The sequence below is a fragment of the Delphinus delphis genome, chromosome X (assembly GCF_949987515.2).
Source record: "Delphinus delphis chromosome X, mDelDel1.2, whole genome shotgun sequence".
In the NCBI taxonomy this organism is placed as follows: domain Eukaryota; kingdom Metazoa; phylum Chordata; class Mammalia; order Artiodactyla; family Delphinidae; genus Delphinus; species Delphinus delphis.
In genome coordinates this window covers 30,100,255-30,127,904 of record NC_082704.1, presented here as the reverse complement: position 1 = coordinate 30,127,904, position 27,650 = coordinate 30,100,255, and the positions used below count along the sequence as shown (strand labels likewise).

Sequence of the window (27,650 nt, the reverse complement as noted above, 5' to 3'; positions counted from 1 at the left end):
GCCACTTCCCAGAAGAAATAAACCCAGGCACAGGATACTGACCCACTCACCAATGGGTACTCTACAAAATACTCTGCTGGGGATTGAAGGCCTGAGAGTATTTCCTAGATCTAATGACAGAACTTGACTATAGCTGGCTACCACACTCTTATGGAATAGTGTCCTGGGAAAACATTCCAATGACAGGTAATACCCACAAATTCACTGTGTGATTTAAAACTGTCAATTAGCCAGCCTAATGCAACCTACCCACCATTACTAATTTTGAGAGTTTAAAGCACAATAATTTTATAGTGCCTACTAAAATAATGGTTAATATTTTTTCACATTCTATTTAAATAAAAATACTACACTAAATCTAAAAATCCTAAATATTTTTGAAATTTCATTTATCCAAAAACTATCTCATGTAATACAATTTAGAACATAGGGCCAAAAACTGAATGAAAAAGAAATTACAGAGCCACAGAATCTTAAAGTAGAATATATATATAAAATCTTTAAAAACGTTAACAGTGTGCAGGGCAAAGAAAGTAATGGGTCCCTTGTAATATGAATTTGTTAGACCACAAGTTAGATCACATCTTCTGTTCATTTGTGAGTGTAACATTAAAAGAGACCTTAATAAAAGGGAGCATTACCAGTATAGACATAGCTAAAGATAAAAAGTAATAAAAAATAGAAATATAGAAAATATGAAAAGGAATAAAATAAAGATGTTTAAGCTACAGAAAAACAGGTCTTAGAGTTTGGTAAAATGGAGAGCAGACATACAACAGATTACAAATATCCGAAGGGAAGAAAAGTTGTCATTATCTATATACTTCTTCACATGGTAGTCCCAGGACCAATGGATAAAAGTGATGGGGCATGTATCTTAATTCAAAGTAAGAAAGATAACAAAGTTCTGCAAAAGAGAATTAGGGCTGCCTCAGATACACACACGCGAAGATTTGTCCACCATTGAAAATATACAACTAGATGTGTCAGGGATTCCTGTGTTAGGAAGTGGTTATATCTGATCACTTATAAGATCTCTTACAATATTAAAATTCTGTGGTTCTACAACATAACAAGACTAAGTTCAAGGAAGTTTCTTTGCATTACAATTGCACACGTAGGTATTCTCTAATGAATAAAAAAGAAAAGACATTCCTGAAATTTCTCTTCCTTACATTCTATTTGCACATTAATTTCCCATTATAAAACTGTATATACATTCCTCAAGAAAACTTTTGGCCCTCCACACATTAAAAAGTCATATTTATGAACACTTTTTAAAAGAATCTATGTATTGGGAAAGCATTACTCAAGATCAAACAGAAAATAAAAATAAACAGCATGGTATATTGTATGAGGTAGAAGTAACAGAAAAATGTGAAAACAGCTCAGTGCTTTGAAGATTTGATTATGTTTCTCTCAGAGTTCAATGTCCTTTAATACCTACAATGGTACGTTCAAAGTAATTACTTTAAATTATTCCTATGTTTCTATAATCAATTATATCAATTTCTATAATCAATTATATAAATGTCCTCTTTCCATTTATCTTGGTTCCATTTATCTTGGTGTCATAAAATCACACAAGGATATAGGAGAGGAAGGTCATTTTATTAATTCTACTGTTTGTAGGCACTGTACTCTCCTCTCTCTGACGCTTTCATAGAAGCCCTGTAAAACCTTAAAAAAAAAACCCACCTTATCTCTTCCTGGTCTAAGACCTCTACTGTCCACAAGATGGTTAGACAAATGCTTATTTGTTTGAAAGCATTTAAGACTTGTAATCAAGCCTTCTAACCTCACTAGGACTGAGGAACAACCAGGCTTTTATTGTAGCTGTGAGCTAAAATCAGACATAAGCAATGGTATCTCAAAATTTCACTAAAGTGAACTTAGGCATATATCAAGTTATTTTTTTTAATTACAGTGAAATTCCATAAAGGAATTAATCTTCAGAAATATAAAGGTATGTATTATGCATATTATATACAATCGATGCAACTATTTTACTCACCAATTCCATTAAATCTTTTAACTTCCCGATTTCTTCTGGAATGGATACCAGTTTATTATTACTGAGGACCAAAACTTTAAGGGGAAGATCAAATAGGTATTTTGGCAATGTTGATAAAAGATTTCGACTGAAAAGAATAAGAAAGTCTCATTATGAGAAATATGTCTGAAACTTGACATGTTATGTTGAAAAAGAACAGATCACCTCAAAAGTAAATTTTCACTAAATAGTAACTATCATTTAATGAGTGCTTACTTTGTAACAGGCTAAAATCTTTACATGCACTATCTCACTTAATCCTCATAGTAACCCCACAAGACTATTATCTCCATTATACAAGTAAAAATGAAGGTTAAAATTGCTTAAGTGACTTGCCCAGGCACGACAGACTGCAAAGCCTGTGCTGTTACCTATGATATTGTCCTACACACCACCAGCCCTCAAAACCTAGAATTATTCTTCTGAGCTAGAAATTGCTAGAACCTTGCTCTCTGGCATAATTTCACTATATTCAATACCTCTACACCCCTAGGGAAAGGCTCCAAGGATAAATTTGCATGTGCTGTGTTCAAATTTATGAAAGAATGAATAGAATTATATCTTTAAAAACATGTAGTAACCCTAACCCATTCGCTTTTGTTATGGGTTTATGGTAGAACAGTCTACTAGCACCTTTATCTCAGTTCAAAGTTGATACAACATTCCTGTCTCTGTGCATACATTTAAATATAAGGACAACTAACATTTATTGAGTGCTTACTATGCGGCAGGCCATGTTCAGAGCACCTCACATGAATTAACTTGACTAACCCTCAAAACAACCTACTTTAGGAAGATAGACACTTTCATGATGCCCATTTTACAGATGAAGAAAAAGTCTAAAAGAGATTAAGTAAACTGCTCAAAGTCACAGAGCTGGTAAGTGGAAGAGTCAGGATTCAAATCCAGGCAATTTGGCTCTGGGTCCCTTACCCTCAAACTAATTTTGGTCAAATTTACATGCCAATGCAGACTGACCCAAACAATCCCTGCTGTAGACTGTTTGTGTCCTCCCCATTCAAAACTATAATGTTGAAACCTAATCCCCAATGTGATGGTATTTGGAGGTGGGGCCTTAGGGAGGTGGATCAGTGGCCTTAAAAAGAGATCCCAGAGAGCTCCCTTGCTCTTTACGCCATGTGAGGACTCAGCTAGAAGCCAGCCATCTATATGAACCAGGAAGCAAGTCTTCTCCAGACACGAATCTGCTGGCACTTTGAACTTGAACTTCCCAGCCCCCAGAACTGTGAAAAATAAATTTCTGTTGTTTATAAGCCACCCAGTCTATGGTATTCTGTTACAGCACCACGAGAACAGACTAAGACAATGCTACTACCAAAATATATAAAGTGCATCATTATATTTACATACTACCAAGCATTCATTAGCAATTTGCTATTATTTTTCCTGCTTTTCAAAGTGATATTTATAGACTTGTACCTAGCATTTTGTGTAACATGCAGGCAACAAAAGCCCAATGTTACCCCATTGGGGGGACTTCAAGACCTTTCACCTCATTTTATGCCCGCAGAAGATGTCCAGAAACACTAGACTAGCTTCAATCACATGGCACAGACTTTAATAAAAAAGGATAATGCCCCAAGACCAGCAATCCTAGCGGACTGGTGGAATGTCAAATATGCCAGGTGCTTGTCACAACCCTTGCACTTTAAGGATCAAGTAGGATGCTTGGGAAAGTGGTCTGTCTAGAGCACACAGGGATCTTCCTGAGGATTCCACTGAAAAGGAGAGTAGAATCCAGGAAGAAAGAAAGAGCTAAAAAATTATCTTACAAGTTTCTCAAGATCTTCTCACCAAAATAAAAACTAAACAGGAAAAAGAATGGCACATACAAACTCATTCTAATCTCCCTCACACCAAGAAAGTTTAAAAATTGGCTTCTTTTCTTCCCTTAAGAAGCAGGTTTATCGAGTTAGCAGTCAGCTTTCCATTTCTTTATACACAGCTAATAAGTCATCAATCTTCACTTTTTTGCCACACGTTTTAGAGATAGTCAAAGGAAGTCAGTCACTAGAACAAATGTTATTTTAATACAGTGTATTCAAAAATTTCTCCAACTGTAAACAAAAACCAGGAGTCAACTTTTAGAGATCAAAACAGGAAAGAATCACAGAAAGTTTTAGCAGAACTATTCTAAGATCTACCATACATGTTAATACAGAAATGCAATTCAATTTTGACAAATCACTTTTTCCATAAAAGAACAAAATAAAAAAAAGACAAAAAACTTAAAAATACCTCACTTTCCTCAAACCTTTCCCAAGCGAGGCCAAGGAGATTATGTACCCAATTAGAGAAAGGAACAACCCAAATGACCAACCTCTATGAAAGGAAATTCCTCTCACACATTTTAAGGTGTAAAATGGTTTCAGTTAAAGTATTATATTCAGTTATAGTATGTACTGACAGGTTACACCACTGGGGGAGACATAAATAATATATCACAGAGAGAAAGAAATGCTATTATTTATGTATATTAATTATATTTACTATTTCCCTATATGAGAATTTAGACAAGTAACTTTGTTAAGGAAGGGGGAAGAAATTATTCCTTATAACTAGAAACATAAAAGAAAAATAAGAAAAAGATTCTAAAGTTAAGTCACAATATACCAGTTTCCATTCAATGTCACTCATTTGATAGGGCAATTTTTTCTTATACTTATTCAATGTTCACTGTATTATAAATATAGGGTAATAGCTAAGAATGAGAGTTCTATAGCCATACTGCTGCTTTGATTTGAATCTTGGCTCTACCACTTGCGATATATATAATTTTGGGCAAATAGTTAACCTCTCTCTGTGCTTCAGTTTCCTCATCTGCAGTGCAGGGATAATTAACCACGTATCTCAAAATGCTGTTGTGAAGATGTGATGAGGTAATATGGGTAAAGTATTTGTAACACTGCTTGGCACACAGTAAGCACTTATTATTAACATCAATTACCCGCTTCCTAACCTTCCAACACTCCCATGCCAATCTATCCATCCTTGAAGTAGCAACAAGAAGTCACGAGAGTGAAAAATATAAATCAAGAACTGTTTCTTTATAATGTTCCACTTTAACTGAGGATGCATATAAATAAATCTGTGTTGTGGTGCTATGATTTCAGTAAAATATTTCTGATCTAAAGCCTTGGTACTCAAAGTGATGTAAGGACCAGCAGGCATGGGCATTACCAGGGAGCTGTTAGAAATGCTGGCCCCAATGCAGACCTATGGAATCAGAATCTGCATCTGATTCCTGTGCACAGTAAAGTTTGAGAAGCACTGCTGTCAAGAACAAGACCAAAAGCCTATAATGTGGATATATAAAAAATATAAATAAGATACTCCTGAGATATAGGCTACATAGCCAAACCAAATACATTCCTTTTCAACTAAAAAGAATCAGAACTGTAATAAAAAACAAAATCTACCCCCCCAAAATTGTTTCCTTACCTAATATTAAGGTATGTTAACATCTGTAGGTTTTTAATGGCTTCAGGAATGGTTTTGATGCAATTATGATATAAATTTAACGTTTCAAGAGGTGCAAATAACCAGACATCAGAAGGAATTTCTGTAAAACGATTTCTTGAAAGATCTGAAAAATAAAAGTAATGTTTGAGTGTCAAACATACACCTGTATTTATGGAATTAACAGAACTATTTTCACACTTGCTGAATCACTTAGAATCCAAGCAACTATTTCAAATATTGACCTCATGGAAAGTCTGTTCATTAACAAACCGTACTTTATATACTTCACTATCTTTAAACATTATCTTTTGAAGTATCAGTGAGGAATTCTCTCTGATATTTAAAAACACGAAAAAAACCTCCCCTGATCCCACATCAGCCTCCATCCACCTCTGCCTCCTTTATAGCCAAATTTACATAAATCTACAACATAACTGTCTAATTTACCATGGACTTCTCAACCCACTGTAATTTGCTTTCTATTCATTCTCATGCCCACCAAGGTCACCAACAGCCTCCATTATCAACCACCAGTCAGCCATCTGGAAATATTTCTCTTCCCTTGGCTTGGAAGACTACATTTCTGGATCATTTCCTATTATCTCCCTGGCTACTTCTTAGTCTCTTGCTAGATTCTTCTCTACCCATACTGTGAATATTAGTGTTCCTAAGGGCTGTGACATAAGGTACTCTTTCCTTAAGATATATACTCTATTAGGTGATTTTATCCAAAACCGGGGTTAGTATTCATATATTGACAAATTTCAAATTAAATATATGTTTGAACACCTATGTTCTAATCTTTAGGACTTCCTCTGGATATCTCTCAGGCACCTCAAACTCTCCAAGTGTAAAATCGGAACTGAAGATCTTCTTCCACATATCTCTTTCTCTCATCTTAGATAATGTCACCAATATCCTGCTCACGAGCTGCTCAAACCACAAACTTGTTCGCCCTTGATTCCTTCCTCTCCTAAATTATTCCAGGTACACACAAATATACTTCTATGCATTTAAGTTTTCATAAAAATAAAATCATGGAATTATTATAACTATTATACCTCTATTGAGAGTTTATTTGTTAAATGAAAATTTGAAAAATATTTAGGATATCATGTGGCAGGTTGAAAAAAAATACCCTAAAAGCATTTCTCAACCAAAGTACGATTGACCTTTTGGGCTGTATAACTATTTGTTGTAAGAGGCTATCCTGGGCATGGTAGGATATTTAGCAGCATCCCTGACAACTACCTACTAGATGCTAGTAACACCCTCTAGTCATGAAAGCCAAAAAATGTCCCCTGGAGTACAAACCCTCCTACCCCTGTTGAGGACCACTGCCTGAACAACTATCAAATTAGCTATCTTACAGTAGGAATATACTTTGCTTACACAACTTCATTATACTTATTTGGTTAAAAACATAAGACTATCATTCACCTCTGTCAAGAAGAACATCTATAGTGTATTTTAGCCCACTGTACCTCACTTAGCATATGGTATGCCCTCATAAGAACAGCTTCCTACCAACACTCAACTTCCTCACTCTGAGGGATGAGACCTACATATTTAGCAGTATAATAAATTCCCTATTCAGAATATTAATATACATGTATTAATATGTTTTTATGTATGTGTGTATACACACACACTCACCTAATGCAAAACTTCATAATTGGCGAAAGAAAACTTTAGTTATGATTATATAATATAAAGATTAATTTGGATTCTTCTTCCTCCCACCATAAGATTCTGAATAACTAAATAAAAGGATAGACAGAATTATTAGAAACCAAATTCTGAACTTTCATTTTCCTGGCTCACCTCCTCTGAGCACCCAAGCATCGTGCAGTTCTATTTAGGGGGAAAAATTAAGTCTTTTTTTTTTTTTTTTTTTTTAGTTTAGAATGTTTCTTTTACAGTTGACTTTTACCTCTTATTCTTGTAACTTCAGAATCCTGGGAGTTGGGCTTCCCTGGTGGTGCAGTGGTTAAGAATCCGCCTGCCAATGCAGGGGGCACAGGTTCGAGCCCTGGTCCGGGAAGATCCCACATGCTGTGGAGCAACTAAGCCCGTGTGCCACAACTATTGAGCCTGTGCTCTAGAGCCCACAAGCCACGACTACTAAGCCCACGCACCACAACTACTGAAGCCCGCGCACCTAGAGCCCGTGCTCCACAATAAGAGAAGCCAACGCAATAAGCCCGTGCACTGCAACAAAGAGTAGCACCCACTCACTGCAATGAGAGAAAGCCCATGTGCAGCAATGAAGACCAAACACAGCCAAAAAAAAAAAAAAAAACACCAAAAGAATCCTGGGAGTTGGGAGTTGAAAATTACTGATTACAGTTAATTTGAAATACTAAAAACAAAATTATGCCCAGTTTGTTATTCTGTATATCTAGTAAGTACTCATAAATAATACACTGGCCCTAGAAACAGATGATGGTAGCTTGCATTGAGACTCCAAGAATAGGGATTAAAAAAAGTAGATAGAATTTGAAATATATTTGATATTAGTACTTCCAAGAATTGGGCAAGTGATTGTTTATGTGGGATAAATAAGAGGTAGTAATCGAGGATGGCACCCAGAATTCTGGCCTAGGCAACTAAATGATGCTACTTAATAGATGAGTGAGAAGTGGAACAGGATTTTTGTTCTTGTTTTTGCTGGTAGGGTTTTGTTTTGTTTTTTGAAACAGAGGTTAGAATCAAGGGTTCAATTTTATATTTGTACAAACTGAGATAACTGAAAGATATCCCACAGGGGACTGTGAAATGGACAGTTAATCAGATCATTCTGGATCTCAGACATGAGGTCTGGGATGGATATATTAAACTGAAAGTTGTGGGAATATGGTTAGTAGTCTAAAATCATAGAAATGGAAGACATCACCTAAAATCAGAGTACTGAGTCAGAAAGGAAGTTCAAGACTGGGCCATCCAGAAGACCAAGACTTATAAGTTGAGCAGTAAAAACACAACAAGCAGAGAAGACTGAAAATAATAGTCAAGAGAAAACACAAAAATCACAATAAAGAGAGTGTTCAAAGAAGTAACCAGAGAAAAAGACAAAATATCAGTATTAATAATTTAAATAATATCAGGATATTATTTTAATAATTTATATATTATTGTATGATGCTTCATGTTCTTTCCCCTCCAAAAGCAAGATTATTTAGTTAAATTACAACATAGCTACAATGCTGAAGCCTGTGGAACAAAAACCACATTCACAGAAAGACAGACAAGATGAAAAGGCAGAGGGCTATGTACCAGATGAAGGAACAAGATAAAATCCCAGAAAAACAACTAAATGAAGTGGAGATAGGCAACCTCCCAGAAAAAGAATTCACAATAATGATAGTGAAGATGACCCAGGACCTCGGAAAAAGAATGAAGGCAAAGATCGAGAAGATGCAAGAAATGTTTAACAAAGACCTACAAGAATTAAAGAACAAACAAACACAGATGAACAATAAAATAACTGAAATGAAAACTACACTAGAAGGAATCAACAGCAGAATAACTGAGGCAGAAGAACAGATAAGTGACCTAGAAGACACAATGGTAGAATTCATTGCTGTGGAACAGAATAAAGAAAAAACAATGAAAAGAACTGAAGACAGCCTAAGAGACCTCTGGGACAACATTAAACGCAGCAACATTTGCACTACAGGGGTCCCAAAGGAGAAGAGAGAGAGAAAGGACCCAAGAAAATATTTGAAGAGATTATACTCGACAACTTCCCTAACATGGGAAAGGAAATAGCCACCTAATTCCAGGAAGTGCAGAGAGACCCATACAGGATAAACCCAAGGGGAAACACACTGAGACACATAGTAATCAAATTGGCAAAAATTAAAGACAAAGAAAAATTATTGAAAGCAGCAAGGGAAAAACGACAAATAACATACAAGGGAACTCCCATAAGGTTAACAGCTGATTTCTCAGCAGAAACTCTACAAGCCGGAAGGGAGTGGCATGATACACTTAAAGTGATGAAAGGGAAGAACCTACAACCAAGATTACTCTACCTAGCAAGGATCTCATTCACATTCGATAGAGAAATCAAAAGCTTTCCAGATAAGCAAAATCTAAGAGAATTCAACACCACCAAACCAGCTCTACAACAAATGCTAAAGGAACTTCTCTAAGTGGGAAACACAAGAGGAGAAAGGGACCTACAAAAACAAACCCAAAACAATTAAGAAAATGGTAATAGGAACATACATATCAATAATTACCTTAAACGTGAATGGATTAAATGCTCCAACCAAAAGACACAGGCTTGCTGAATGGATACAAAAACAAGACCCATATATATGCTGTCTACAAGAGACCCACTTCAGACATAAGGACACATACAGAGTGAAAGTGAGGGGAATGGAAAAAGATATTCCATGCAAATGGAAATCAAAAGAACGCTGGAGTAGCAATACTCATATCAGATAAAATAGACTTACAAATAAAGAATGTTACAAGAGACAAGGAAGGACACTATATAACAACCAAAGGATCAATCCAAGAAGAAGATATAACAATTATAAATATATATGCACCCAACAAAGGAGCATCTCAGGGCTTCCCTGGTGGCGCAGTGGTTGAGAGTCTGCCTGGCGATGCAGGGGACATGGGTTCGTGCCCAAGTCCATGAAGATCCCACATGCCGCGGAGCAGCTGGGCCCGTGAGCCATGGCCGCTGAACCTGCGCGTCCAGAGTCTGCGCGTCCGGGGCCTGTGCTCCACAACGGTAGAGGCCACAACAGTGAGAGGTCCGTGTACCACAAAAAAAAAAAAAAAAAAAAAAAAAAAGGAGCATCTCAATACGTAAGGCAAATGCTAACAGCTATAAAAGAGGAAATCGACGGTAACACAACAATAGTGGGGGACTTTAACACCTCACTTACACCAAAGGACAGATCATCCAAACAGAAAATTAATAAGGAAACACAAGCTTTAAATGACACAATAGACCAGATAGATTTAATTAATATTTATAAGACATTCCATCCAAAAACAGCAGATTACACTTTCTTCTGAAGTGCACACAGAACATTCTCCAGGATAGATCACATCTTGGGTCACAAATCAAGCCTCAGTAAATTTAAGAAAATTGAAATCATATCAAGCATCTTTTCTGACCACAATGTTATGAGATTAGAAATCAATTACATGGGAAAAAAATGTAAAAAACACAAACACATGGAAGCTAAACAATACGTTACTAAATACCCAAGAGATCACTGAAGAAATCAAAGAGGAAATCAAAGAATATCTAGAGACAAATGACAATGAAAACACGACAGTCCAAAACCTATGGGATGCAGCAAAAGCAGTTCTAAGAGGGAAGTTTATAGCAATACAATCCTACCTCAAGAAACAAGAAAAATCTCAAATAAACAATCTAACCTTACATCTAAAGGAACTAGAGAAAGAAAAACAAAAAAACCCAAAGTTAGTAGAAGGAAAGAAATCATAAAGATCAGAGCAGAAATAAATGAAATAGAAACAAAGAAAACAATAGCAAAGATCAATAAAACTAAAAGCTGGTCCATTGAGAAGATTAAAAAAATTGATAAACCATTAGCCAGACTCATCAAGAAAAAGAAGGAGAGGACGCAAATCAATAAAATTAGAGCTGAAAAAGGAGAAGTTACAACAGATAATGCAGAAATACAAAGCATCCTAAGAGACTACTACAAGCAACTCTATGCCAATAAAATGGACAACCTGGAAGAAATGGACAAATTCTTAGAAAGGTATAGCCTTCCATGACTGAACCAGGAAGAAATAGAAAATATGAATGGACCAATCACAAGTAATGAAATTGAAACTGTGGTTACAAATCTTCCAACAAACAAAAGTCCAAGACCAGATGGCATCACAGGTGAATTCTATCAAACATTTAGAGGAGAGTTAACACCTGTCCTTCTCAAACTCTTCCAAAAAACTGCAGAGGAAGGAACACTCCCAAACTCATTTTACGAAGCCACCATCACCCTGATACCAAAACCAGACAAAGATACTACAAAAAAAGAAAATTACAGACCAATATCACTCATGAATATAGATGCAAAAATACCCAACAAAATACTAGCAAACAGAATCCAACAACACACTGAAAGGATCATACACCATGATCAAATGGGATTTATCCCAGGGATGCAAGGATTCTTCAATATACGCAAATCAATCAATGTGACACACCATATTAACAAATTGAAGAAGCAAAACCATATGATCATCTCAATAGATGCAGAAAAAGCTTTTCACAAAATTCAACTCCCATTTATGATAAAAACTCTTCAGAAAGTAGGCATAGAGGGAAGCTACCTCAACATAATAAAGGCCATATACGACAAACCCACAGCAAACATTATTCTCAATGGTGAAAAACTGAAAGCATTTCCTCTAAGATCAGGAACAAGGCAAGGATGTCCGCTCTCACCACTATTATTCAACATAGTTTTGGAAGTCCTAGCCAAGGCAATCAGAGAAGAAAATGAAATAAAAGGAATACAAATTGGAAAAGAAGTAGTAAAACTGTCACTGTTTGCAGATGACATGATACTATACATAGGGAATCCTAACGATGTCCCCAGAACACTACTAGAGCTAATCAATGAATTTGGTAAAGTTGCAGGATACAAAATTAATGCACAGAAATCTCTTGCATTCCTATACACTAATGACGAAAAATCTGAAACAGAAATTAAGGAAACACTCCCATTTACCACTGCAACAAAAAGAATAAAATACCTAGGAATAAACCTACCTAGGGAGACAAAAGATCTGTATGCAGAAAACTATAAGACACTGATGAAAGAAATTAAAGATGATACAAACAAATGGAGAGATATACCATGTTCTTGGATTGGAAGAATCAATATTGTGAAAATGACTATACTACCCAAAGCAATCTACAGATTCAATGCAATTCCTATCAAATTACCAATAGCATTTTTTACAGAACTAGAACAAAAAATCTTAAAATCTGTATGGAGACACAAAAGACCCCGAATAGCCAAAGCAGTCTTGAGGGAAAGAAACGGAGCTGGAGGAATCAGACTCCCTGACTTCAGACTACACTACAAAGCTATAGTAATCAAGATAATATGGTACTGGCACAAAAACAGAAACATAGATCAATGGAACAGGATAGAAAGCCCAGAGATAAACCCACGCACCTATGGTCAACTAATCTATGACAAAGGAGGCAAGGATATACAAAGGAGAAAAGACAGTCTCTTCAATAAGTGGTGCTGGGAAAACTGGACAGCTACATGTAAAAGAATGAAATTAGAACATTCCCTAGCACCATACACAAAAATGAACTCAAAATTGATTAGAGACCTAAATGTAAGACCGGACACTATAAAACTCTTAGAGGAAAACATAGGAGGAACACTCTTTGACATAAATCACAGCAAGATCTTTTTTGATCCACCTCCTAGAGTAATGGAAATAAAAACAAAAATAAACAAATGGGACCTAATGAAACTTCAAAGCTTTTGCAGAGCAAAGGAAACTACAAACCAGACGAAAAGACAACCCTCCGAATGGGAGAAAATATTTGCAAACGAATCAATGGACAAAGGATTAATCTCCAAAGTATATAAACAGCTCATGCAGCTCAGTATTAAAAAAACAAACAACCCAATCCAAAAATGGGCAGAAGACCTAAATAGACATTTCTCCAAAGAAGACATACAGATGGCCAAGAAGCACATGAAAAGCTGCTCAACATAACTAATCATTAGAGAAATGCAAATCAAAACTACAATGAGATATCACCTCACACCAGTTAGAATGGGTATCCTCAGAAAATCTACAAACAACAAATGCTGGAGAGGGTCTGGAGAAAAGGGAACCCTCTTGCACTGTTGGTGGGAATGTAAATTGATACAGCCACTATGGAGAACAGTATGGAGGTTCCTTAAAAAGCTAAAAATAGAATTATCATATGACCCAGCAATCCCACTACTGGGCATATACCCAGGGAAAACCATAATTCAAAAAGACACATGCACCCCAATATTCGTTGAAGCACTATTTACAATAGCCAGGACATGGAAGCAATCTAAATGCCCATCGACAGATGAACGGATGAAGAAGATGTGGTACATATATACAATGGAATATTACTCAGCCATAAAAAGGAACGGAATTGGGTCATTTGTAGAGATGTGGATGAATCTGGAGACTGTCATACAGAGTGAAGTAAGTCAGAAAGAGAAAAACAAGTATCATATATTAATGCATATATGTGGAACCTAGAAAATGGTACAGATGAACCGGTTTGCAAGCCAGAAATAGAGACACAGATGTAGAGAACAAATGTATGGACACCAAGGGAGGAAAGTGGCGGGGGGTGGGGTGGGGTGGGGTGATGAATTGGGAGATTGGGATTGACATGTATACAGTGATGTGTATAAAATAGATAACTAATAAGAACCTACTGTATAAAAAAATAAAAAATAATAATATTATGAGTTCCCTTAGGGAATTTAATTAAATTCATAAACTATTTTCTGAATGAGGTAGTATATTTATTTAGTAAATACCACTTAAAATTACAATTAATTATTATTCTAATTTAATTGAGTAAAGCATAATGAAGTTAAAATTAAAACTGAAGCCATTACAAAGCCTCTAATTAAGGAAATCTTGTTCTAGGCTTTTTCAGATTTTAAATATGTATAAACATCTTTTCTAAGAATTGGGTAAACAGAAAAAGAGTGGCAAAAGAAAAATACAACCATAGAGGCAAAGATAAGCAATAACACAAAACTGTATTTTAATTTCTTGATCTCACACTAACAGCATCTCATATTTTCCTTCAAAAAAGTGAAAATTAACGTTTACATAGATATAATGGATAAAATTTAACTCTGATTTAAATTTTTATCTTGTGATGTACAATTAAACCATAAGGAAGTTTTTATAACATTAAAAATCATTTAATGAACACGTGCACTGGGGCAACTAGAATAACATGACTAAAAAAGAACATATTCATACTCAAGAAGTACATGCAAAATTGGTATTTTATTTAATATGGTTCCATCTAAAGATGGAAAACAAACTGTTAATTTACTCCTTATGGGGAGATTCATTTCACAACAGCTTTAAAGTCTGCCTTCTTAGGGGACAAGTAGGACTTGGGAAAAGACAATTATAAAGATGTTTCACCTTTCCCACACACACAAAAAAGGAAATTAAAATTTGCTCCTTATCTTCCTGCAGTAAGCTGAATGGTGCCCCTCAAAGATATCAGGTCCTAATTCCTGGAACCTGTGAATGTTGGCTTATAGGGTAAAAATTTTTGCAGATATAATTAAGTATCCTGCAATGGATATTATCCTGCATCACCCAGCTGGGCCCTAAATGCCATCACATGTATCTTTATAGGAGGAAGACAGAGGGAAATGAGACAGACACATTGAGGAAAAGGCCATGTGAAGATGGAGGCAGGCATTGGAGTGATGTGGCTTAGGAATGCCAGCAGTCACCAGAAGCTGGAAGAGGCAAGGAATGGATTCTCTGCTAGAGCCTCCAGAGGATTTACGGTCCTGCTGAAACCTTGATTTTAGCTTCAAAAGACTTATTTTGGACTTCTGGTCTCAAGAACTATAAGAGAATAAATTTCTGTTGTTTCAAACCACCAAGTTTGTAGTCACTAGTTACAGCAGCCACAGAAAATAAACAGATTTCTCAAAAATCAGAATTAATGAAAGAATGCCTGCAAAAAATTTTTTAATTAAATAGTTGTACATTTTTTTTCTTAAACAGTAAGGTGATATCTCAGTATCCTTGAGGATAAGTGCCTTTATAACCACTGAACTAGTTTTCTTTTGTCTTGGTTTTTATTATAAAATCATATCAAGCAGTATTGGCAATAACTCAACAGTAGACAGACTGCTGTGTACTGTTTCCTGCCTCCTTCAAATCGCTCCTTGTAAAACGGCTGGGAGCCTGTTAGACGTTAATAGATCATTTTAAATAATCTGATCTAAATTATGTTCTGTATCACTCTTGAGCTTCAGAGGTCAAAGAAGCTAGAGAAGGGAAGAGAGGAGTCAGATGGAATGAAAATCTGTTTGCTGCCTCCCAGGCTGCAGCCACAAGAGCCACAGACGGGTCCATCTGTCACCCAGTGCATTTCTTGGCCCACCAGCTAGCATTTCTGCCAAAATATAGAAAATGACTTTCAGAAAGTATACTATTATACTGTACTAATTATAGTTTTATTTTACTCAGTGTTCAAAAGGCTGTATGACTTTTGTCACACATTGTTAAAACGAACTAAGATACATGAGTCTTCTCTGGGTGATAATAATATAGATTGCTATAGTCCCTCTTATTTTAAAAAAATGCCAGATTATGTTTGAAAATCTGTCACATTTTCACCTATGGAAAAACTTCTAACAATGATGTGTGTTTTAGAAAACACTCATCAGTAACAGAGATAGAGAATTTTCTGCTTAAAGAAACATGACAGTTAAGGAGAGAAATAATTTGAAGTCAGAGCTTTAAATTCACATCAACAATAACCTAAGTGGAACTGAAGCAACTGTCTCATGTGTGCGCGTGTGTGCGCGCACACGCACCCTCCACATATGTTAGGTCAGAAGGCTATAGGCTTTGCATAATCATTTCTAATCCTCATAACAACCTTATGAGGTAGCCACTATTCCTCATTATACATATGAATCAAAGACATATTGAATGGCATGACTATAATGTTAAAAAACTAGTAATAACTGACAGCAGAGGGGTTCCAAACTCAGATATGACTTCTAAGTCCATGTTCTATGTGTGCTTTTCCACTCCTCCAACACACTATTGTGACTTCCTGTCCCAGATTTCAAATATTCTGTTCCACTGGAACCACAAAGCAGGGTCAGAGAAATTCTAAATCTCCTAACTACATTCATATCCTAGATTTCTTCTTGCAATAAGAAGCAGAACATATATCTTACTTCAAGTCCCAATTTTTAGTTAAGAAAATAATGAACACCATTATAAAGCTCTCAGCTGTTCCCAATTTACCATTTCAGGACTGTTTAGTCTGAGCCAAAACATAGCTTTCTTGGCTCCTTAAAGAATGGACCCTTATTAATTTTTCAATATTTTAACCAACTCAATAAACAAAGATTAAAAAGAAAATGAAAAAGTAAAGGAGTTTCTTCAAAAGATTCGTAACATTTTATAGGCTGAGTACCTGTCAAGAACTCTAAAGGATCTGAGACTTTAGCCTACTTGTCAGCCAACAAGCTAGCCTACCACAGTTGAATGGAGGCTGGCAGAAGGCATGAGACTCCTGCGTGTCAGAGGACTTTATTACTCACAGCACGGCAAGTGGCATGAGCAGCAAGTCTGTATCAGTTCCTCTTGCCCACCAAATCTCACAGGGGCAACATATATGGGTATAGATGGATACCTGCACATACAATACATCACATTAAAGGAGAGAAAGTCTAAGCTGAGGGAACCCAAATCTTTTATAATAGACAGTACACATGCCTGTACTTTGTTCGAAGGGAGACATTATTTTACTGGATAATAAGCATGATTGTCCTTTCTTCCAAAAGATAGTCCTGAACAAAGGGCAGTTAGTGCCTCACTCCCAAGATATGCCGAAACATGAGACCCACGGAAAATTATCTCCCAAGGTGTACATTCCTTATTGATCAAGGATCAGAAGTTGCAGCCTCACCACAGAAAATACACAAGGTAAAATAATTAAATATCATAAGCATCAAATTCTCTGTGGTTCTGCCCTTAGAGTCTGGGACAGAGGCAGGCAAATCCTGATTCTCACCTTCCAAGTCTCATTCTTATTTCCCAGGCAGCATTCTGACTTGACTCATAGGTTGTGCCACTCATTCAAAATTCCATTAAGCACCATGAATTAGGTACTACGTGTTAGGGTAGCTTAAAAGCCAGTCAGACACCAAGTCTAAGCAATCCCAATTATTGTTCCACCCTAGCACCAAATATTATCGGCTCAGATAATAACACTTCAGTGAAAGGAACTATGAAAAAAAAAATCACCCCCACTTAGTTCAACTAAAAGTATGATTTTTTACAAAGCTGTTGTGATGGGACCAATACTTCATAATCCTTGGGGTGTATCTCACAGTTTACAGAAGTCCTACAGACTGAAAAATGAGGTATAACTGTTATTTAGTAGATGAGCACTAGACTGTATCTGAATTACATTCTAATTCTACTGATGATTACCTATAAAAGATCGCCAAAATCACTTAATTACTACTACTCATTATCTCAGAGCTACTGAAAATGAGTAAACATTCTGTAACAACCTAAAATCCTTAGAGGAAGTTAAGTAAAAGAAACGACAGGAAAATTATCAATTTGTACCTAATGATATATAATGTTCATAAAGATCTAAAATAAAATGATGGAAATTGACAATTATATTCAGTTCTTATTACACGGAAAATATATGCTAGAATTATGTCTTTAGGAGAGTGCATAAAATCAACTAACTAAAATACTTATTTCCTAACATGAAAATGAAAAAATTTTTCTGTGCTCTTCAGTAACTGATATTACTCAAATGTGAGCAGTTACAGCACGTAAAATCTGATTAATACGCTCTCAAATACTAATGCTTCCTTACCTACTTTTCCATCTAAAAGAAGTGTTAGGACTAGAAACAAAAGCAACAAGAAAACAGGAGGCACCACAGCTGTCTGTCAATGCAAGAATGGAGAGTGTCTTTGAAGTATTAGACTCTGATGTTGGAACCTGATGGGAAATGACAACCCCATGGCTCTGGCATCTGCTTTCAACAGATGCCCTCAGCAAAGACAGGTGATTTCTTGATTCAGTATTCCCTAGAAGGGTATTGTGCTGTCATTCAGGAAAAGATAATGAAAAGTCAGTCTATAACATTAAAGCCTTGTTGAATAAGATGTACAGCTCAAGAATTTCTAAGCTACTCCATGATGTTAAAATATTAACCATAAGTACAGTGGAGAGGGAAAAAAAGTATGAAGTAGATATTATAAAAAGTGAAGAAAAAAATGCTTTAAAGCCAACAGTTATGAGAAACAATAACAAGCAGACCTTAGTGACCTGCAGCAACCAATAATGGAAGGCTCCTTTTGAGCACAGGCACTTTGAGAAGCAAGGGGGCAAACAAAAACAGATGCTGCAAGGAGAAACCACAGCTGCTAACCAGAGGGTAGATTATATGCATGCTCAGTGAGAAAAGGACTGTGAGTCATACAACTATTAAGCCACGTGGAAGGACAAGACTTTATTTTTTTTAAGGGGGGAGGGGCAGCTCTATGCACAGTTGTCTGTAGGAAATTCTACAAAGTGTTTCAATTTCACCAAGAAATAATGCAGTATAATGACATTCAAACATCAAAGTGATATTTGAGAATGACACTATACTTCAACCCCTATAAAATTTATTAGACTATAAATTTGGCATTTTGAATTCATGTAGTATTATTTATTAAGTGGTTCTTGAAAAACTTTTATTTTCAAAAGACAAATGTTAGAGCCTCATCACATAACTTTCACTAAAATAAATTCCAGATGGAAGAAAAAGATAAACATGAAAAATGAATCATAAAAAACTAGCAAAACATTCTAGTGAATAGTCACTCAATTCTAGAATGAGGGATGGACTTTCAAAGCATCAAATAAAGAAATAATTCACAAATGAAAAGATTTCTAGATTTAGCTACATAAAAAGGAAAACTGCAGTCTATCAAAAAGCAAAATGATAACAACAACTCATAGATAAAGCCTGGCCCAAGGACATAAACAGATTCAAAAATGAAAAGTATCAATGACCAAGATGTATATGAAAATATATTCAACCTCACTGTTAATTAAAAGAAATGTAAAGAATAAGACACTATAATTCACCCATCAAATTTTAAAGTTTTCAAAGATATTACCCAATGTTGGCAAGGCTAGTTTGAATTGGGCACTTCCCCATATACCACTGATGGAAATTCAAAATGAGGTAACCTGTCTAGAAGGAAATTTGCCAATATGAATCAAGAGCCTTAAAAATGTTCATACCCATTGATCCAAGAATTCAATCTCTAGCAATTTTTAAAACCAAATAAAGATGCATAAAAAACGATGTACATTTCAGTTATTTAATAGAGTAGGAAATTAGAAACAACTTCAATGTCCAACAATAGGTAAAGGCTAAATAAAATACAGTATACCCTCAAAGTGAAATATCCCGCAACCTTTAAAAATAATATTATAGACTTGATTCCTTAATATGGAAATAAGAATGCTCAGAGGGTAAAAACTAGAACACTCAAAATATTAAACTATATACACAGTATGAGCCAATTGTTTCCTTTTAAAATGTACATTTTATACACTCAGTATATACACATACAAAGACCGACAGGTATGTATGTACAAGGTGATGAGTGTGGGGGTATGAAGGAAATACACCAAAATGTTAATGCTTACTCAAGGTTGGTAGAATAAGGAGCGTTTTGTATTTTCTTCTTTATGCTTTTAATATTCTAAATTTTCTACAATAAGCAAACATGCTTCTGTTATAAGGAAACACTATTAATATTATACTACTTTAAAAGTATTATATTTCAGAATGTAAACTGAATTCTAACCATATATATTCCATTCATAAGAATGATGTATCCAGACAGCTATAGGTTAATTATAAGTTGGTATTATATACAATTATTTTGTTTTTATGGGGCACATCTTGGCCCGCTACCAAACATCATCACTGTGCTGTCATGTTTTATTGCTAATCCAATATTATATGTCATAATTTTTAAAATGCAAATTACTATGAAAGTATGCAAGTTTTAATGTCAAAAATCATGCTTTCATGTAAATTATTTTCATAAAGGAAACCCCCAAAACTATACAATTTGAATTGTTATAATTAGTCTGATAATGAAGTAAGCGATAACAAAACATGTCACCTTGACCATCTTTAAGATATCTGAACTGATGCATGATTAATCTAACGTTGATGTACTTTCTGCCTAGGTCAATGTCAACTAGTCACTGAAAATCAAATGGATCTGTTTATACAGGAGGCCCTCCTTATCTACAGATGGGGAACCCACAGATATGGAGGGCCAATTGTACTAGGCCATTTTACATAAGGGACTTGAGCATCTGTGGATTTTGGTATTCGCTGGGGTCCTAGAACCAATCCCCCATGGATACTGAGGGACAAGCACACAGTATACTTTTTATTTGCATTAATTATGCTACCTTAGTACATTTCTACTGCATGAGAAAGGAAAGTCTACTGTAACATAAGAACAGTCTATGTCAAACTGACTTCCCAATATAACTCTAGTAGGCTTTGGATTCCAAAACAAAAGCAGTCCTGGAGGAGGGTAAAAAAAAACAACAAAACAAAACAAAACAAAAAAACCCAAGTGCAAGCTACTATGCTAAACAAAACTAACTGCTTCATCTTTGATGTATCCAGATTAAGACAAATTTTACAGCCGGTGTACTGTGCCCCTTAAAAAAATACTGTATTGGGCTTCCCTGGTGGCGCAGTGGTTGAGAGTCCTCCTGCCGATGCAGGGGACACGGGTTCGTGCCCTGGTCTGGGAGGATCCCACATGCCGCAGAGCGGCTGGGCCCGTGAGCCATGGCCGCTGAGCCTGCGCGTCCAGAGCCTGTGCTCCGCAACGGTAGAGGCCACAGCAGTGAGAGGCCCGCGTACCGAAAAAAAAAACAACAACTATTTACGGAGCAAGGATCATCCTTACTTGAGCTATTTAACAAGGCACTAAATATTGGATGCTGAAATTAAAAGCAAGTTACAGTAAACTAATTACAAAGAAATGACAAATTCCACAAACCAGGCCAAAGAAAACCCCATTAGTATATCTTAAATGTTCAAGTGGCTCCTACACAGCAGCACACTGGCAGCTACCAATAAGACCAAATGGATTCAGACAGTTTATTACTAACACAGACAGAGAAAGCATGATCTGTATGGTGTCACTTCCCCATGTCCCTAGTCCCACAGGACAAAACCAAACTGGAGGGAAGGACCAAATAACAGACAACATGCACAGAGGGTTGCTCTGTCATGGAGAAGCCAACTCTAGACTGCAGCTTTGCAATTTTATACTCACAACTGTATCTGAAAGAATGTCCCATGTCTCACCAGAATGAGGGAAAGAGATAATAAACTGCCTTGAGGCAGCCTCCCACAAGATAGGGAGGTGGACACAAAATGACCTTATGTCATCTATCTTGCCATGTACCAGGGAGGATCAGAGAGTCTTTCCCCAAGATTTGAGTCAGACTGTGGTTCAGCCTTGCCTATGTGGAGATGTGCAAGATCACCAAGATACCATGGCAAAGCCATTCCTCTAGTTTATAGTCATACAAATAGAATAAGAAGTCAGTACATAAAATTATCATGCTCGTCCCATAATTTTAAGTTTAGAAATTTGACAAGCATTTACTATCAACTGTTGCAGAGAGACACTGCAGTCAACCAAACACTATAGGGTATTTTTGTATAGAAAGTGTTATCTGCCCTCAAAGAGTTTAAACTCCTCTTGAGGGAAGCAATGTAAAGCTAAGAGCACAACTGCACCTGGCTATGTACTGATATTAAATAGTAACTTAAACAACTAACAATAGAGGAATGATTAAATCAAATATGGTGCATACATACAATAGACTATTAGGCAGTCGTTAAAAATCATGTTATAAAGCATTTTTCTTCAGTGGAACAGTGGCATAAACAAAACTCTCAGAAGAACAATTTGGAAGAAAAGTATACAACAGACTATAATGGAAAGACTTTTAAGGCAACAACATTACATAAATTAATGTTGAGAAAACATTCAGTCATGAGTTGATGAGGTTTTTTACAAGAGAAGCAGTGAAAATATATACAGCAATTATTTCTGAGAGCTTATGGCAAATGGAGGACAGTAGACCAATGTAAGAAGAGAAAACTAGACCAAGACACATGAAAATAATTTTAAACAATTTAGAGCTATACTACTGGAAAATCTGCTAAACCCAAGCCAAAATAGGCATTCATCTCACAATTTTTCCTGGACTTCATCTACAAATATGATTTTCAAGATGGGATTAGTTAAAACAACAGATTAATGCTCAAAACATTTTATAATAATTTTAATGCCAAACGTTATTTAATGTCATAAACATTACTTACAAATCAATTTTATTAATTAACCTAAATATTTAAAAGCAGTCAACTATTCTAAAATAAAAACATATTCAGTGATACAATATAACAATATATAAAAACTATAGCTAATTTGCAACTGTTAAAGTTTAATAATCATATCTCTGCTTATGAAGCAATTAATAAGCTGTTATTTCTTTTTGCTTTCTGATAGCTTTTCTTTTTTTAAATAATATAACAAAACAATAAAAACAAAAATCAGAGACAGTAAGAAGTCCAATCTGACTGAAGAACAGGTACATACATGAGAAGTATTTGGAAAACATGGTGGAAAAGGAAAGAGACAAACTGTGGAGGGACCTGAAAAGGCACCCAGGGTAAGAAGCAGGCTAAATTGAACAAATGTGCTAAACATCTACTGTGTACCACACACTATACTAAATGTTGGAATGGCAACAAAGCAACTATACTCAAAACCTCCAAAATCAATAAAAAGAGAAATGTAAACAAATACCATATTTCTTTGATCTTACAATGCACATTTTCGTCTAATGTTAACATTTCTAAAATCCATGTATGTGCTTATTGTGGTAGTGTTTCTCTTTTTCTGGAAAAGTTATTAAATTGATAATGAATGTTACAATAGGGGAAATATATTAATTGCAATAAAGGATCACAGCAGCTACATTAGAGGGATAGAGTAATCCCTATATGTAGAGGATGCAGGAAAGGGAAAAGGTAATAAAGAAAGGCCTGATCTTGGATACAAAAGATCAACAGGAGTTCACAAGGCAGAAAAGAGGGAGAAGAAGGACATCAACAGTAAGGGCAAAAATAACATGAAAACATGGAATAGCATGATACTTTCAAGGAACAGCATGGAATTTGGCAGGCTGGAATGTAGAGTTTTGGGACACTATGAGACTAAACTGAAAAGCAGGTAGGCCAGGAATGCAAGAAGGATATAACAGCTAAAAGCCTATCAATGTAATATACCATATTAATGCAATAAAAGACAAAAAACTAGATATAAAAAGGAATTTCTTCAACCTGAAAAAGGGCATCTATGAAAAACACCAGAGCTAATATCATATTTAATGGTGAAAGACTGAATGCATTCCTCCTAAATTCAGGAATAAGACAAGAATGTCCACTCTCACCATATCCACTCAACACTGTACTAGAAGTTCTAGCCAGGATGATTAGGCAAGAAACTGAAATAAAAGGCATCCAGATTCGAAAGGAAGTATAACTATCTCTATTTGCAGATGACATGATCGTACATACAGAAAATGCTAATGAATCCATTAAAAGACTATTAGAATGAAGAAACAAGTTCAGCAAGGTTGCAAGATAAAAGACCACTATGTAAAAGTCAATTATAGGGACTTCCCTGGTGGTCCAGTGGTAAAGAATCCGCCTTCCAATGCAGGGGACACAGGTTCAATCCCTGGTCAGGGAACTAAGATCCCACATGCTGTGGGGCAACTAAGCCTGTGTGCCACAACTACTGAGCTTGTGTGCCTCAACTAGAGAGCCTGCATGCCGCAAAGTACAGAGCCCATGCATTCTGGAGCCCACGACACAACTAGAGAAGAGGAAACCCACACGCCACAACTAGAGAGAAGCCTGTGTGCTGCAACAAAGAGCCCGTGCACCGCAACGAGCACTGCAATGAAAGATCCCACGTGCCACAATGAAGATCCCACATGCCACAACGAACACCTGACACAGCCAACTAAATAGATAAATAAATAAATACTAAAAATAATAATAATAAATAAAGTCTACTAAAAAAAACGTCAATTATATTTGGGTCCAGTGGTTAGGACTCCGTACTTTCACTGCCTAGGGCCCAGGTTCAATCCCTGGTCAGGGAACTAAGATTCCACAAGCCACGTGGTGCAGCCACAAAAAAAAAAACAAAAAAAAACGTATTTCAATAAACTAGCAATGAATATCCCAAAAATGAAATTAAGAAAAAATTCTATTTTTTCTATATGATAGTATGTCAGAAAATAAAGACTGAGGAAAACAACAAAATATCATTGAAAGAAACTAAAGATACAAATAAATCAAAAGACATCCCATATTCATGGACTGGAAAACTTAATATTGTTAAGATGGTAAAATTTCCCCAAATTGACCTACAGATTCAACACGACCCCTATCAAAATCCCAAACTGCATTTTCTGAAGAAATTGACAAGCTGATCCTAAAATTCATATTGGTCTCGAAACAGCCAAAGCAATCTTGAAAAAGAACAATGTTGGAAGAAGACTCACACCTCCTGATTACAAAACTTAATACAGAGCTACAGAAATCAAGATAGAGTGGTACCAGGATAAGAACAGATATACAGGGCTTCCCTGGTGGCGCAGTGGTTGAGAGTCTGCCTGCCGATGCAGGGGACACGGCTTTGTGCCCCGGTCCGGGAAGATCCCACATGCCGCAGAGCAGCTAGGCCCGTGAGCCATGGCCGCTGAGCCTGCGCGTCTGGAGCCTGTGCTCCACAACAGGAAGGAAAGGCCACAACAGTGAGAGGCCCGCGTACCGCAAAAAAAAAAAAAAAAAAAAAGAACAGATATACAAATCAATGGAATAGAATTGAGAGTCCAGAAATAAATGTTCACATTTATGGTCAGTTGATTTTCGACAAGGGTAACAAGAAAACTGGATGAGGAAAGAAAGGTATTTTCCGGAAATGGTGCTGGGACAACTAGATATACATATGCAAAAGAACAAAGTTGGACCCTGATCTCACACCATACATAAAGAACTCAAGATGGACAGATAGCCAAGAGGCACATGAAAAGATGTTCAACATCACTAATTATTAGAGAAATGCAAATCAAAACTATAATGAGGTATCACCTCACACCAGTCAGAATGGCCATCATCAAAAAATCTATAAACAACAAATGCTGGAGAGGGTGTGGAGAAAAGGGAACCCTCTTGCACTGTTGGTGGGAATGTAAATTGGCAAAGCCATTATGGATAACAGTATGGAGGTTCCTTAAAAAACTAAAAATAGAACTACCATATGACCCAGTAATCCCACTCCTGTGCATATATCCAGAGAAAACCATAATTCGAAAGGATACATGCATCCCAATGTTCATTGCAGCACTACTTGCAATAGCCAGGACATGGAAGCAACCTAAATGTCCATCAATGGAGGAATGGATAAAGAAGATGTGGTATATATATACCATGGAATATTATTCAGCCATAAAAAAGAATGAAATAATGCCATCTGTAGCAACATAGAGGGACCTAGAGATTGTTATACTGAGTCAGACAGAGAAAGACAGAGAAAGTCAGACAGAGAAAGACAAATATCATATGATATCGCTTATATGTGGAATCTAAAAAAATGATACAAATGAAACTATTTACAAAACAGAAAGAGTCACAGATGTAGAAAACCAACTTATGGCTACCAAGGGGAAAGGGGGGAGATAAACTGGGGGATTGGGATTGACATATACACACTACTACATATAAAAGATAACTAATAAGAACCTACTGTATAGCACAGGGAACTCTATTAGGTGCTCTGTAATGACCTATATGGGAATGGAGTCTAGAAGAGAGTGGATATATGTATATGCACGGCTGATTCAGTTTGCTGTACAGCAGAAACTAACACAACGTTGTAAATCAACTATACTCCAATAAAAAAAATGAATTTAAAAAAAAAGTACCGGGCTTCCCTGGTGGTGCAGTGGTTGAGAGTTGGCCTGCCGATGCAGGGGACGTGGGTTCGTGCCCCGGTCCAGGAAGATCCCACATGACGCGGAGCGGTTGGGCCTGTGAGCCACGGCCGCTGAGCCTGCACGTCCGGAGCCTGTGCTCCGCAACGGGAGAGGCCACAACAGTGAGAGGCCCGCGTACCGAAAAACAAAAAAGTACCAACACACCTGAGGGGTAAAATACAGTATTTACTGGTAAGAAAAAAGTTATAATTGAAAAACAAACAAACAAACAAAAGAACTCAAGATGGATAATATGTCTAATGTAAGTGCTAAAACTATAAAACCAAAAGAAAACAAAAGAGTAAGTCTTCATAACCCTGGGTTAGGCAATGGCTCCTTAGATATGACACAGAAAGCACAAGCAACATAAGAAAAAAAAAGATAAAATGGGCTTCATCAAAATTTTCAAATTTTGTGTTTCAAAGCAGACGACCCACAGACTAGGAAAGAAAAATTTGCAAGCTATATACTTGGGTAAGGGTTTTATGTATAGAAGAAAAAGAAAAAAAAATTCTTATAACTCAGTAATAAGGAAAAGACAACCCAATTAGAAAGTGGACAGAATCTAAACAGACATTCCCTTAGGAAGATATACAAATGGACAATAAACACATGAAAGGAGGTCAACATCATTAGTCATTCGCAAAATGCAAATCAAAACCATAATGAGATTATACTTCACACTTACTAGGATGACTGTAAACAGAAATACAGATAGCAACAAGTGTTGTTGAAGATATGAAGAAACTGGAATCCTCATACACTGCTACTGGAAATGTAATATGGTGCAGCCACTTTGGAAAACAATTTAGCATTTCCTCAAAATGTCAAACGTAGAATTAACATATGATCCAAGACGCAAGAGGGAAGAGATATGGGAACATATGTATATGTATAACTGATTCACTTTGTTATAAAGCAGAAACTAACACACCATTGTAAAGCAATTATACCCCAATAAAGATGTTAAAAAAAAAAAAACATATGATCCAGCAATTCTACTCCTACATGTATAAGAGAAATGAAAACATACATCTACCCAACTTTTACATAATATTCATAGCAATATTATTTATAATAGCCAAAGAATGGAAACAACCCAACTGTCCATCAACTGATGAATGGACAAACAAAATGTACAATAGAATATTATTCAGATATAAAACGG

General features: G+C 36.2%; 1 protein-coding gene across 1 annotated transcript in view; it reads right to left on the bottom strand.

The window, feature by feature from the left end:
- The window catches only part of LRCH2 (leucine rich repeats and calponin homology domain containing 2), a 91,694-nt gene that overhangs the window by 53,217 nt on the left and 10,827 nt on the right, over positions 1-27,650 (bottom strand). Inside the window, exons 2-3 of the mRNA XM_060002925.1 lie at positions 5,516-5,660; positions 2,015-2,141 (exon numbers count right to left, since the gene is read on the bottom strand). Coding sequence (XP_059858908.1) covers positions 2,015-2,141; positions 5,516-5,660 — 272 coding nt within the window. The remainder of the gene's footprint in view (positions 1-2,014; positions 2,142-5,515; positions 5,661-27,650) is intronic.